This window comes from Pseudochaenichthys georgianus, chromosome 7 (assembly GCF_902827115.2).
Source record: "Pseudochaenichthys georgianus chromosome 7, fPseGeo1.2, whole genome shotgun sequence".
Classification (NCBI taxonomy): Eukaryota; Metazoa; Chordata; class Actinopteri; order Perciformes; family Channichthyidae; genus Pseudochaenichthys; species Pseudochaenichthys georgianus.
In genome coordinates, this window is record NC_047509.1 from 20636432 (window position 1) to 20651214 (window position 14783).

Below are 14783 nucleotides of genomic sequence, written 5' to 3' on the forward strand. Positions count from 1 at the left end.
TTATAGAGCAACGGTGTGTGAAAACCTTCTGAAGACTTACAGAAAACGTTTGACCTCTGTCATTGCCAACAAAGGGTATATAACAAAGTATTGAGATGAACTTTGGTTATTGACCAAATACTTATTTTCCACCATAATTTGCAAATAAATTCTTTAAAAATCAGAAAATGTGATTTTCTGGATTGGCAAGGCATTTTCATTTTGTCTCATAGTTGAGGTATACTTATAGGATGAAAATTACAGGCCTCATCTTTTTAAGTGGGAGAACTTGCACAATTGGTGGCTGACTAAATACTTTTTTGCCCCACTGTATCCGACAGGTTAAATAGAGCGGCGTATTAAGGAGACTCTGTTTGGTTGGTTGTAGAGTGGCAAGGGCATTATGTATGAATGCAGCATAAGTGCTCGAGTTGACTGCCTGAACTAGCTCGCAGGCTTCGCCCCATTAAGTGCTGCTTTGGCTTCCACATACTGCCTCCTCCTTCTCTGCAAATCAGGTGCGTAATCATGGTCCACGTTGACCTTTTTCTGCCAGGCTTTTTTGATTAAGTCTTCTTTCATTTTAAAACTTGAACATTTCACCACCAGTGATCTTCAACATTTTTAACTAAGTATAACTTCAGATCATTCTTGGTTAATAGCACATCCAAAAAATAAATATGTTATAAATTGAACCATGCCCGATTTGCTTCCAAAGGCCTTTTCTTTTAATATATGATATACATGCTTTGTGTTACCTTGTCTGATAATCAACCAGTTGTGGAATTGCTTAGTACATTTACTAAAGGCCTGTTCTTGCATGCTGGCTTATTTTTAAAAATGTACTGAAAGAACTTGTCTGTTGTGGAAAAGGTCTGCTGTAAAAACATCTAGAATTCCTTCAAGTCCTATATTAGCTTTTTGTTGTTTTAATCTATGATTGTAGAAAAGCAATTTCTAACAAACATTTAGTTTATTGTATATGATGGAAAACATTTCCAAATATTTAAAATAAAAGTTAATATTTTCCATATCAACTTTTAAATGTCCTCATAATTGGCAAGGCATAGTTAAATCCAAGGTCTACATCATACATGTCCTTCTCTTCATATTCACACGCATGTCATTTTAAAAACATATTTAAAAAGAGCAGTCAGAATAGACAAAATATTTATTCGGCATGTAGCCTGGTTTACAAGCAAAATCAAGTTTGAAACAAGTTACAAACCATTCATATATACATTCTTTACAGCTACAGTAGCCTGTTCACAGTTTGTCTTCCACCTCAACCCCTTTTCTCGTAAAAAAAACATTTGGATGAAGAATGCGTGTGTACTTTTATGTGCGTTTGCAGACTGAACAGTAGAGAATATGACTTGTAAACTGGAAATTAGTAAATTGAATATAAACACCAACACAGATATACAAACATACCTGTGTTTTTCAAGTAATCCACAATATCCACATTGTACTGCAGGCCTACAGTCAAGGCAGGGTTCTGCCATTAGAAACAATAAAAAAGGGTTTTGATTGGAGAGCGACCCTGTGGAAATAAGCCAAGGCCAATTATAAAGACCTCAGAAAAGTAAAACTGGGTCAGGGGTTTCAGTGGTCTTCATTTTCTAGAACTAGATGTGCTGAAAGCAACTGCCAGAGCACATAACCAAACACCATCTTCTAATGCCAGTGCTCTCAGTCCATGGGCTCTGCGGCTCTGAAGAGCCCTACTCCTCTCCCTCTGCGTCCATCCTTCTTCCCTTTCCTTTGGGGACCTTGGGCAGCGGGAGAGGAGGCGGCAGAGGAGGGATCCTGCAGTGTTTGCCGCGAGAGAAGTTCCATGAAGACAGAGTCCATCTGGCGACAGACCTCCTTAGAGATTAAATAAACAATGGTGAGGAGAGAATAAAAGATAAAAACCTCTTTGTTCTTAGCTCTCCCTCATGCTCAAAGGCTTCTGATTTAGTTCGTCATTAGTAATTCTGTGCTGCTTTCCAATAAGACACTTTATAAAAAGAGTTTGAATTTAAAAGTAATGCCTTTAAATATGAACAAACCATGGTATGGGCCGTTAATGAACAACTTTTGTGTTGTGAACAATCTTTTGATGGTGTTATTAATGCTCCGATATAAAACTTGGTCCGTCTTCTAGCTTTTTAGATCAGGAAAGTTCTCCATAAAGCATGGTTAAACTACTTACCTTCTAGAAACGTGCTGCTTATAGTTTTATATAGTTTATAGTTGGTTATAAATTGATTTAGGTGTTTACACCAAAATCAATTTATAAGCAACTTAATTATATTAATTATAACACTTATAACTGCCAACTTACCTGATGACTTACAAAGGCCTATAGTTGTAGATGACTTGCTAAGAAATGACAAACCAATAGTCTTATATTGGTGTATAAGCAATGGTAAATCCTGCATTCATTCTTGATAAAGCCATTAGTTATACCTAATAAACCGATATAAAGCCAACCTCATCACATTGTGGAAATCATTTAGAAATAGGACTGACCTTGTCTACTTTAATGACAATATCCTCAGAAGACGAGTGTTCCTGTAATCTGTATGCAGAAAGAGATCAGAAAACACTGAATATACATTTCTCCAACAAATAACAATTAATTTGTAATCCCTGTAGGTACTCACACTCTTCGCACATAGCCAGGAGATTGGCCTCGCCGTTGCTTGCTCTGTGGCCCAATGGGAATCTGGAGCATTACCTTTCCACCTGAAGTGATGCCGCCTCCAGCTGTCCCCTTACTTTTGTCGATTGACCCGCTGCTGTTAGCTCGAGGACGTTCTGCTTTTCTCTGTGTTGCTGCAGATGAACCTGAGCTGTTGTCAGCCGAGGATCCTGCTTCAAACTCTGCAGTACACCACATTGACACATTCAATTCCTTAGGGAATTGATTAAGATATACACTTGAAAAATATATCCAAGATATGACCAATAATGGAATGGTACATTTTATGGCTATGCATCCTGACGGTTAAAAATACCATACAAATATAATACTGTCATCCTCTACATTGTCACTGTATTTTATCATTATTTGTCTGCTTTTGATGTTTTTCTTTTCTTTATTTACTTTCATCTCTCGCACATTTGGTTTATTGTACATTTTTTAAATGTTGAGTTTGTTTGTCGTTGTATGTTTTTGTATGTCTTAAATCGTTTTCTGTTTAAATTATTTAAATTGTTACTAAACATGTTTAGATTGGTTTTTGCCTATATGGGCATGTGCGGGTAGAGGAGGGAATATATATTGTGTATCGTGACACTAACATCAAATTGTGCCTTTTAAATTGTACAATACTATGAAATAAAAAGACGCATACAAAAAAAGAAAATACACATGAAACGTACCGTCTTTGCTATGGGTGTACTCTGCTTCGACATCTCCTTCTTCAATGATTGGCTCACTGCAGAAAATACACCCTCAGATCATCATTCCACCACACATTGAAGACATGTCATGCGTCTGAATATGTCATCACTTACCAGTCATCCAGTTCAAGCGTCATGCATTTCTCGTACATCGGTCCTTCAACTTCGCTCTGGTTGGGGAAGATGCTTTCGTGCTGGAGGATGATGTCCTTCACCACAGCGTTGATCTGAGGCTGCAGGGTGACGACGTCCTCGTCCTGAGCCCCCCTTACCAGGCTGGGGCCAAAACACACAGCCAGGTTGTAGGGCTGCATCATATTCTCGTCACTGTACTGAGACACACTGAACGCAGGGAGCACAGATACACGGATTCATGCATAAACAAGAGGGGCGGTGGGGGTCATGATGAAAAAGTACAACAGTGGAAGCTAAACTGAAATTGGCTGAGCCTTTTTTTTTTACTTCCTTCTTAGATTTATCACATACAAATTATTACCATATCCATTTCCCCTAAAATATTCTGGTAGGCCTACATTGATTCAAACCATATTAAATTGTTTCATATTTATTTAGTTTTGCTTTCCTATTGTTGGAATGAATTTCCATTTTGTTTGTTGTTTTTTTTTTCAATTTTTGTGTGCTGTCCATTTCTATGATCTAATAACGTAAATGACTGCGCTGAGCTGCAATACTCACTGATGAAGGAATGCAAAGAGGTATCTCATGACGACGATGACGCGCTCAGGGTAGGAAAAGATTACCATTTTGAGCTGCGCTGCCCTCTCTGCCTCGTTCCTAATTTCTAAGACGGGGTGATGAAAGAAAGTTAAGCCCCTGCGGTACGCTCTCAACCACACTTGTTTCACTTTTCAACACATACACCCACACACTCACGGGCCTGCTCTAGGAGTTGGCTGGTGCTGTCCATGGGGAAGAGGGGATTCTCCAGACTTCTGAAGTAGAGTTTCAGCACGCCAGCCACAGAGTCCAGTTCATATCTCCGCTCAGCCAGGGGGTCCTCTCCTGCAGGAGAAGCACACAGCACACTGCCCCACATTATTAATGCGCCACAGTGAGGGGCAACTCTATGAGAAGACAATTGGAACGTGCCAACACACACAAAAACACACAGGCCTACCTCGCTCAAATGCATCCCTCAGGTTGTTGACCTCCGTCTGAGAGCCCGGCACTCTGAATATCCCTTCATGCTGGAGACCTGAGAACAGACAGATTATTAGGATAAATGTTGGCTCACTATTTGGCAAGCAACCGGTCACAGTTGCCCTGTTTATCTCATGTCTTATAAAAGCTTATTAATTACTTATAAAGTGTTCACAACCTAATTAATAAATGAATTACAAACTATTTGTAAACCCTTTATAAGGGTGTAAAGTGGTACCGTTTATTATAACTAATACATCTCCTAAGTAGTAGTAGAATTATTTGATTCATTCGAGCTAGAAATGTTCAAATGGTCACAATGGCTTTAAGCCCAAATATATTTTGTAATGCCTTCAAATTCATTTGCATTTAAGCTGCAGAACCTGTTCCTTCAGTCTTCAATACTCACCATTGAGGTTGATATAGCAAATGCAACTTTCCACAACAATTGGAATCTGTTGTCCTGATGCCTGAATGAAACAAAGCTAGTGATGAATTTCATGAACTTTAGATATAATACATCACTGATATGCTGGTAAATGAACAGATTAAATATAATAAGAGTGCAATGCTGACAAGAGGAAATAATAAGAGGGAGTAATGATAGTATCTACCTGTATGAAGGACATCATGTCTCCACTGAAAAGTTTGTGGTTGTGCAACAAATTGGCACACGAGTGATTCCTTCTGACACGCATAGACTTCCCATTGGGTCTGCAGAGCCAAATACCATAATGTGAAGACAGTCAACTCCATTTTGTTGCAATTGTGTTACATGTATGTGTTTTCTTAGTATGCAGCATTGTTCAAAGTTTGATCAATGCTCCAAAAAGCTCATATCCGTACCTAGGCTGATTTCCACTTGATACTTCTGCTGTAGCGGGAAACATAAAAAGGAGAGGCAGAGCAAAATAACTAAAGTGTAACACTACTACTTTGCTTGCAGGTAAAACAAAACCAGAACATCAACACAACTGCACAATGCAACAGCTGTTATCAAAGGACTTTGGTCAGCAGTTCGCCTTTTGGCTTACTTCTGTGTGAAATGCAGAAGTGATACCTTTGTCCACAGCCTCTTTTAGCTGGTCATGTTTTGCTTGCAGTTTAGATATCAGGGAGCTGCCTGTGAGGTGCTCCTTTACTCTCTGGAAAACAGATCAGATGTGATTTCAGTGTTAATCATGCGGTCACCTTTAATCACTGTTGTTCTTGTTTTCATAGTCAGCCAAAACTCAACTATCATACCAAAATAAATAAGTATGCATATCCTCCAGCTGCATATAATTAAAACATTCACAGCAATTATGGTATGATCCTTTGAAAGCACTCACAGTGAAGTAGATGGTTTCCATCTCCTGCATGCTGGCCCTGCGGCGGGCCACACTGGGCTTCACTGTCAGGTTCTCAGTGCTGCCCTCCTGAGACGAGGGCTCCAGATCATCGTCCCCGATATTCTCCAGCAGGGAGGACTGGGCCGCCAACATGTTCTTACTGGCCTGCGTGACAATGGCAAGTATAACAACTTAATAGTATTGGGAAATACTGCCATTGATAATAGCCATGCCAATGGTAAACATTAGCATTATGGTGTGATGTTCAAAATAAATGTGAGAAATCTGACGATGATTGCAATTTTGTTGCATTCAAGGGCCTGTTTGAAGAGCATAATTACAATTTTAGATGCAAAACTAAACTAATGGAACAAAAATAATGGGGATAGTCAGTCATTGACTCAGACTTGAAATGTGGTCACAAAGTCTTCAGGCCGGCACATTCCTGCCATGGCACGCTGGCCAACTTTTGATTGGTTGTTAGTAGATTTTAAAAAGCCACAAATAAGAGTGTATACATGTTTACAAGAAAAAAAATCATTTGATTTACAGCCTTGAATGAACGCGATTGTGAGTTTCAATGGGTTGTGCGATGTACTCTACCTCCTCTGTTTCCTGGGAAACGGACTTCAGTCGGGTTTGTATCTGTTTGAATCGGGTCTCCAGCTCACATCTCATCTCACCCTCTGCACTCACCTCGGACACCTGAGAGACACAGGAGAGTTTAGAGCTCATACTGAACATCCGAATGCTCTACTGAATGTCCACTGACAGAATACAGACCTGGTCTCCGTCATGGGGCTGATAGGGGAAGCGGAGCGGCAAACAGAAGGTGCTGTAGTGATCCTGCAGGAGGAGGTCTCTGTCCTGACTCTGGTCCAGTCCGGACACGGTGCCTTGAAGGTGCTGCAGACCTGAGCTCAGATTCTGCTGGGTCTGGCAGCGACTGGACAGGTAGGCCTTCATCACTCGGCCTACAGAGAGGTGGTACCCTATATCTGCACACTGAGGGAGGACATCCATTTCAGTCAATATCACCTAGACCTACTTTGATTTCTCTCATCCTGGAAGCAGGAGAGAACATGTTTTTTTTTCTTCAAAAGTCAAGCTGACACAAGGAGTAATTACTATACCATTAGTCATCTCTGTGGATGAAGTATTCCTTTTCAACATGGCATCTGGTCCATTATCACATCATGCATCAAACACATTTAAAGAAGGTTAAAGACAAAAGCTGTTGATGCACTCACATCTATGAGAGTAGAGATGTCCTGGAGGTAGTACTTATTCATGGAGGCATTGGCTGCAGCCAAGTTTAGGAGGTAATCGTTTCGAGCTTTGCTGCACTTTAAGTTGATCTCTTTGACCTTACCTTGTCTCTGTGGCAAATAAGCATGAATCAATTAGAGGACAAACAGACAGACAGACATATAGGGACATGCGTGAATGTAACGTTACATAAAAAGGTCATTCACTTTTTCTATCAACCTCTCCAGCTTTTTATTAGCACTCTGCTTTTGCTTCTCCTCCTGTTTCTCTGCCTCCTTCAGCTTTCCATCTGCGCACAAATATTCTGAGTGGTACTGGTAGTATGTCCGCCATGCCTGCACAAAGACAGTAATGCTTTCCTTTGTTTGTTTAGGAAACAGAAAATGTTTGGGGCGGTTGGTTTCTCACTTACGGTCTGTAGCTCAGTGGTAACCTTGAGTAGTCCATCTTGCAGCTGATTACAGACGTCTTTACTCTAAAGACACAACAACAAGGAAGGAACATAGTTAGCCTCTTTTAATGTCAAGAGAAATAAAAAGGGGAAGAGTGAGAAAAATAAATGAGTAAAGTATTAAGGTATTTGCCTGTACAGGTACACACTTGTTCCAAACACTTAAGACTAAGGTTTGTGTGAAGTGGGTGCCAAAGCTCATATCAGTACCTTCTTGGCAAGGCGCTGTGTATACTCAAGGCAGTGTGTGAGGGGCTGGGTGAGGAAGCTGCTGCAGCGCTCACTCAGTGCATTGTGGTCCCTACTTTCCTGGCGGGTCTGGGACAGCAGAGCCAGCCAGACCTGGGCCACCGAGTGACTGCTGGGATCCTTCCTGATCATGTGTGAAAGAAGGAAAAAACTATTCGTGACTGAGATACAGCTAGGTAAAGTGTAAAGGTAAAGATACTGCCAGTAAAGTGCGTACATTGTAGGATTGCCTTTACCTCTTGATCCTAGACGTGAACCTTTCAGTGAGTTTTTCTAGGGAGCGGGCATACTCGCTTTCGATCTCCCCCCGCCGCCGCAGGTAGTCTGACAGGTCCTGCAGCTGCTGGTTCTTCTGCTCAAGCTGCAAATCTAACACCTTGAGTTGGTCCACAAGCTGACAGCGCACCTCTGACAGGAAATAAAGAAGGGGTGAAAGAACAGTTAAGGCAAAGAAAGAGAAACACATACAAGAGACTTCTGACTCATTCTTGGTGAGAAATGGATTTCTCCCCCGACATGTTGATCAGTGATGGTGGGTTGTGATAAAGCTTGAGAGGTTGTTAGTATGGTGCAGATCAAAGTAGAATGTTACCTTTGATTTGAGTGTCGTAGTCTATCACACCGACCCGTTCCTTACGGAGTTTCACATGTGAGGTCATTGTTGCTCCAACTGGGTGGAATTCTGGATAAAAAGGGAGTACATATTATATTATTTCAACATAAATTATGAAATATCAGCTGTTCATTTGAACCTCGCTTGCAGAGTCATAGCGTACTTCATACGGATGCACTCTATTTTGATCTTCCTTGCTTGACAAAGACTGGTAAGAAAATAGAATCAAGGCCTGTGACCCACTGCTGCACCCAAGCATGCCTGTACAAACGTTCACACTCTTAGTACTGAAACCACACACCCCTCCCTCCCTCCCTCCCTCCCTCTACAGACCATGCTAACTTCCTCCTGCCACAGAAAGAGTGAAACCAGCATGTTCATCTTACTGTAACACATCTCTTCAAACTGGTCACCCGCTGCAATGCTTTGCTGAACGGCAGGCAAATAGAAAAAGCATGTGCTGCCTGCTGCACTGGTCACGCTGCAGAACTGCATGAGGGGCAAAAATAGCTCCAGCAACATCTCTGCTGCCCTAAAAATAGTGTGAACCACAAGGCGTACAACCCTGTGGGGATGTTTGTTCTCAGTTTGGGAGTTAACTGATGGACTCGTCCTATATCCCACATTTATATTGAATAAAACAGCTAATTCAGCTGCTTTTCACTTATATTCTAGATTACCCTAAGAAATAAGGTACATTTAAGTGTCTGACTCTTAGATCCTTAGACTGGATAAACAAATAAAACAAGATTTTCTCAAACAAACGGTCATCTGACAGGCCTTGAAAGTATTGATGAACAACAATTTAGTTGCAGATGTCTGCAAGATATAATTTATTACAACACCGTTTAACACAATACAGAAAGGGGAAGAGTTTCTTGCTGGATCATAATCCTTTGCACATTCTCTCTTTTCACCCTTCCACTTCCCTTTTCTTTAAAGCAAACATCACTCATCAGCACTCTCCAGCTGAACTGTGCACTATCCACTTCTTTCCAAGGGAGACATACCAACTGAAATCTGTTAGATTACAACAAACTCTAAACTCCTTAGGAGAGTGGCTCACTTTGCCAGCCTATGTCATAATTTTCCATTAGTCGTTTTCATTCTTTCTCTATGTGATCAGCAATGAATCACCACCTCTGCTGCTTTACTTTAGAAATTCAACTGGTCCTTCTGGTGTTCTTCTGTTTGATTCTGACAAGTAGAAACACATATCCGGGCTGAACTATAGGAGCCGTTGATGTCCTAAGGGCAATTTCTAACAAGCCTTCATCAACAACACTGTGTACACATTTATAGGACTTTAAGTGACTAGTCTTGCTGGGGTGAGACCGGTCAGTGAATGAAAACATTGGTAAATACGACTCTTACCTGACGGGAGAGCAGTCTTCACTAGTCTCTTCTCCAGACTGAGGGAACTAAATGATGCCAGTTAATAGCACAGTAAGCTCTCAACTGTTTCACCTCCCCCTCGCATTGGACACGGATGGATGTGGGTGGAGAGGAACTCATCTCTCCGACTTTCTCTCTCTCTCTCTGGCTGACACACACACACTCACTGCTCTCTTTCACAACACACTTCTCACACATTCAGTTTGAGGCATTAGTGTTCAACTGCGCTCGTGTCAAACGTGAAAACCTGTTTGAGTTCTTCAGACTTCTTCTTGAACTCTGCAGCAGGTTTCAGTCCAATCAAACACCAGCTGTTCTCACTGATTAGTCCCTCTGCTGGGGTATTCACAGACTACCCAGTGAAATCAGCTGCTATAGTGGTCGAGTGGGGGGGAAATGAATACTGAATGAATACTTGTTTGAGCAGAAGACTGGTGGACACAATTTACATATTTTAAGACCACACAGTTTGAGTTATGATTTATATATTGCCTTTGTAGTCATTTACACTGTATGCAAACATGTACCTATTCACAAACTGATAGCATTAAATCAGCCAAAGTGCTTAACATTTGGTCTCATACTCACACGCACTACTATGCAAGGTTTTTTTTTACAACAGCATGCAGCGTTGGCCTCTCTCAGCTCTTGATGAAAAGTGTTAAACTGGCATGAAGGTGTGAAAATGAGCTATTTCATGTTGTGACAAACAAATGTCTGAAAGGCCATTTGCATAGTATGCTGTTATCTGTCATGCACTTCTCTCCAACTCCTGTTTCCTTCCTCTATCTGACAGGAGGAGAATGTGCAATCAGTGTTAAAAAAAAAAAAAAAAATTAACATTTTGTTTCTAGTCGTAGTTTTATCCATCATTTGCCTATTTTACTATATTTATAAAGCTTTATTATGGAACTGTGAAACATGGGTTAACATTAAATCACCTCTACAGTGTGAGATGCTCACTGTTGGGTCAATTTAAAAAGGATGGTTAATGTTTAGAGGTCGCACATTCACTGCAGTCTGCAACCTGACTTGTTCAGTAGCATGTTTTTATTTATCTTAAACCCTGTATATGTAGCATTATTATTTATATCAGAATATGGTAAGTTTTTATTTGTAAAAACACGTAACCACCAAGTTGAAACTAAACCATTCTGCTGCTTCCAGCCCATCTAAGCCCACGCAATGCTTTCTGAAAGCCTTTCTTTTTTTTTACTATCAATGCAAAACCTTACCCATGGATCGTGATTACTTTGTATACAACAGAAGTAATAATTTTAAGTGTAATTTCACGTTCACCACTTCACTGGACATGTAGGCGTTACTGGTAAAAAAGGAGTTTACAATTAGGTGTCGTTCAAACTAAATGTATTTAGAAAATGCAGTGGACCTATAAAATAAAGTGGTCAAGAATTCAGTCTTTCCACATTTAATTGACTGTTATCAGAGTGTATTGCAATACACTTGTAAGTAAAAAACTAAGCTGCTTTTAACATCCTTTATGAAATAAGTGCAATGCGAAGAGTATTATTTGAAAGATTTATTGGCAGTATTTCCTTTAAATATTTAAGAGACCAGATTGAGAAAACTTGAAAAGTCGTTGGAATTTCTCTAACTCTCAGATAATTTTGGGCAACTTTTGTAATGACAACAGCAATCCAATTAAAACATCGACACCAGTTTTTCATTTTAGTTTCATTTAGAGAACACCCCAATTCACATCATTATCCAAGTCTTTCTGTTCATCACTGCAGTGGAAAGCAAGATTTGAGAAAAAAAACGTGATGGTTAAGGCTTTGACCCAGGGATAGTCACGCAGTTTGTTAAGCCAGAGATATTGTCAAATAGAGATAAAAAGAGGAAGGGAGGCATGAATTTAAAAATGTCTAGGACTGCAGCGTCATTGTGAATCAGAAGAAGAATCTTTAACGTCTGTGCTTTCCGTCGCCTCGCTGACTTCACTCAGCTCTTTGCTCTCTCCTCCGCTGTCTTTCTCGTTCTCCTTCTCCTGGTCACCGGTACCGACCGGGCCCTGGCCTGACGGGGCCTCTGGGCCCGAAACGCGTGCTCCAGGCTTTCTCAGCTGTGGGACATGTAGACCCAAAAAAAACACAATCGTCATTAGAAACTGCTCATGCGAGTTCAGGGGAGTTAATCGTTCCATGAGGTAACAAGGGGCCTGTGAAAATGATGTAAATATTGTGCCAACATGTGTTGCCATAGTGGATAAACTCAGACAGGGTAGTTACCTCATCAGCCATGTGGGCCAGGTCTCTCTTCATGGCGTAGGCATCTTCCCCATCTGCGTAGTATTTAGGCTCAATCTCACTGATCCTGTGGAGGAATAACAATATATCACATCATTTAGAACAACTATCTAAAAGTGCTGTAGCTGCTGTTAAGAATGCAGGTGTCAGGTCCTTTGTGAGTATTTCGCAACATATATGTCATTTATTAATAAAATGGATGACAGTGTATACTGATTTGTAATGTTTAAGGTAAAATACATTATTAAATAAAAAAATGTTTCCCCAACATCATTTTATAGCGGTCATTATTTGAAATTCCTGCTTTGAACAAATATTTACAGAAAATATGATTCAAAGGTTTATTTGATAAATTAAGTAAAAATAATGGGAACAAATGAGACTTGTTTTGTGTTGGTTTTAAAACTGAATATGTAAAATGTTTGAATAGGCATGAAAGCCCAACATTTAACAAAATGGAAAAAATAGATATGGAGCCCTGAACCGAACCACTTGCTCTTGCCCAGTGACAGTAAAGATAAATTCTTCCATGTTTTATAGGCCGAGTTTTCATTTAAAACAAACTGTAATACAACCACACGATGATAGCAGTTAAGTTATGTTAAAACAAAGAAATACTTACTGGAATTTCAGTGTGTTTGAGTACAGATGCAGGGCTGCCCGGTTGCTGCAGTGAGAGGAAAAAAAGATTGGTAAAAACCTAGAAAACCATAGCGCTGAGCTGACAGTCATTTTCTGAGCACATTTTTTTTTAAACAGGGAACCACACAATAATGTATCCAAAAAAGTGAAACCAGGTCCACAGTAACTCAACAGTGCACAGTACCATTGTGTGTTGCATTGTCGACAGGAGCCTGTGAATTAAGATTGTCATTACCAGAACTACACATTAGTTATTGTGCATATGACAATAAGCCCTTTCAATCTACCTCTTGCGGACATGAAGAGAGACATATTTAGCATTGAAGTTTTCTATCATGGCCCGACTGGCCTGGTCCATCAGCTTCTGGGCCAGGCCTAGACGTCTGTGGGAACGCTTCACAGCCTGGAAGACAAAGATATGGGTTTGGTTGGTCCAAGAGAAGCAAGCCCATTTCTGAATACTATAAAACATGTAATATAAATAATGGAGGACATTTAAGAGGTGTCTTTCTTCAAACTCACCAGAGATGTAATGTGTCCATGGGGGACATCATCAGGGTCCTCCTCCCTGTTAAGACTTCACATTAGTTTATTATGGAAAACATACGTGTAATTTGTGAAAATGTTGTGAACATTTAAATATGGTAACATACTCACATCTTTGCCAGCACATATCCCACAATTTTGCCATTTTCATCCTCTGCGATGTATGAGAGCTGAAACATTTAAAAGACAGTGTCAAACATATACTAAGGATTTTGAGCAGCGTTTGTGTAGCACTGGTGTTAGCAGGAACATGAGAAATGGGAAACGGCAGTCAATCACCTGCGGCCAGGACAATCCATGATAGAAATAATATTTCATCTGGTAGTTTTCTGGGAGACACAGCAAGTTACAGTGCTGCATATTCATAAGGTCCTCCGGCTGAAAAAAAGAAACTGGATGTCACAAAGATGCATGACACAATGCTAACGCTTTAACCGGCCATACTTGTGCTCTTTTAACATTTAGCTTAGCTTAGCAGTGAACTCAGTAGAAACAGCATGGCTGTCGAGAGGCTTTCAGCACAATTACCCTTGCGTTTCGTATATTCATCTTGTTAGTTGGCTTGTAATCTGGACTGGAGACAGAAATAAAATATACTACACGGATCAATTAATTCATAATAATAATACTACAAAGTTGTAAAGGGCTTGTCTCGCTAACTAGCTAAATCGACGAGCTAGCATGCAAGGAAAGGAAGGAAGGAGCGTGCCACAATAACGACAGTCACTTCCGGTCACAGTGTCCGCTGTGACTTCACAATAAAAGTTCGAACACTAGCGTGATGTACGAAAATAGGCTATACATCGTTTTTATTTTTGAAGGATGATTTAATATGTATAGTTACCCGGATGTGTTATTGTGGATTGGAGCCGCACTCTTTATAACCTAGAGCCGACGTTTAGGCCATAGGTTTAGGCTGGATTATCACTAGGCTAAACGTTTCACTGCTCTGGGGCCCCGGATCCCCTGTTTCTATATGTGACAATAATTAATTGTTTCAACCTTCAACCACGACGGTACAATATCAACAAAATGTATACATGTCTTGGGTTTCTAGTCAGTCGAAAAAAAGTTTAAAACTAAAAACAGCTCCTTGTATATGCACACAATTACATGTTTTGTTTGGTCTATGTATGCTGACCATTACATTATATGACATGTTGTCATTAACCCATACTTCCTTTTCTATAAGAAGTTTCACAACAACCAAAGTCAAGTGTTAAAGCATTCATTTTGTGACTGAATTCGGACTCGTTCAGGTCTAAACAATACACTGTTGCCTCTATTGTTGCGGAGGCTTTTGGGAACAGCATAGTTTATTTAGTTAAAATGTCCAAAGCTCTGACAATATTTCAAATGCTGAGGATCAGGTTTAGGTGGTGTCTCTGTGAGTGCCTATTTAAATGTATTTCCCAGGATGCCCCCTAGTGAGTTAATCTGGCCATGGTTGGAACTCAAAACTAGAAATGTAAACTACTGTCCCGTGT

At 40.3% G+C, this 14783-nt stretch overlaps 2 protein-coding genes across 4 annotated transcripts; both read right to left on the reverse strand.

The window, feature by feature from the left end:
• Window positions 1-1132: 1132 nt before the first annotated feature.
• Window positions 1133-10046, reverse strand: LOC117449093 (rho GTPase-activating protein 4-like). 3 transcript variants are annotated; one of them, XM_034086481.1, is made up of 22 exons: window positions 9821-10046; window positions 8426-8515; window positions 8070-8241; window positions 7795-7957; window positions 7546-7608; window positions 7340-7468; window positions 7115-7243; window positions 6648-6869; window positions 6468-6569; window positions 5865-6029; window positions 5594-5678; window positions 5380-5404; window positions 5148-5247; window positions 4943-5003; window positions 4511-4588; window positions 4267-4395; window positions 4069-4174; window positions 3487-3714; window positions 3352-3407; window positions 2631-2850; window positions 2497-2545; window positions 1133-1848 (listed from the first exon to the last, which is right to left on the reverse strand). In XM_034086481.1, exons 2-22 carry the CDS (start codon window positions 8490-8492, stop codon window positions 1672-1674), a joined length of 2526 nt encoding a protein of 841 aa, XP_033942372.1. In that variant the 5' UTR covers window positions 8493-8515; window positions 9821-10046; the 3' UTR covers window positions 1133-1671. The 3 variants fall into 3 exon arrangements, with proteins under 3 accessions (XP_033942372.1, XP_033942371.1, XP_033942373.1); XM_034086480.1 differs by having other exon boundaries at window positions 5380-5407; window positions 9821-10045; XM_034086482.1 differs by lacking the exons at window positions 8070-8241; window positions 8426-8515; window positions 9821-10046 and having other exon boundaries at window positions 5380-5407; window positions 7718-7795.
• A 1320-nt stretch (window positions 10047-11366) lies between these two features.
• Window positions 11367-14026, reverse strand: naa10 (N-alpha-acetyltransferase 10, NatA catalytic subuni). The gene is made up of 8 exons (XM_071203620.1): window positions 13825-14026; window positions 13576-13674; window positions 13408-13466; window positions 13273-13318; window positions 13038-13153; window positions 12731-12775; window positions 12089-12175; window positions 11367-11931 (listed from the first exon to the last, which is right to left on the reverse strand). The coding sequence occupies exons 1-8, from the start codon at window positions 13843-13845 to the stop codon at window positions 11742-11744; spliced, it is 663 nt and encodes a 220-aa protein (XP_071059721.1). The 5' UTR covers window positions 13846-14026; the 3' UTR covers window positions 11367-11741.
• Window positions 14027-14783: the final 757 nt, after the last annotated feature.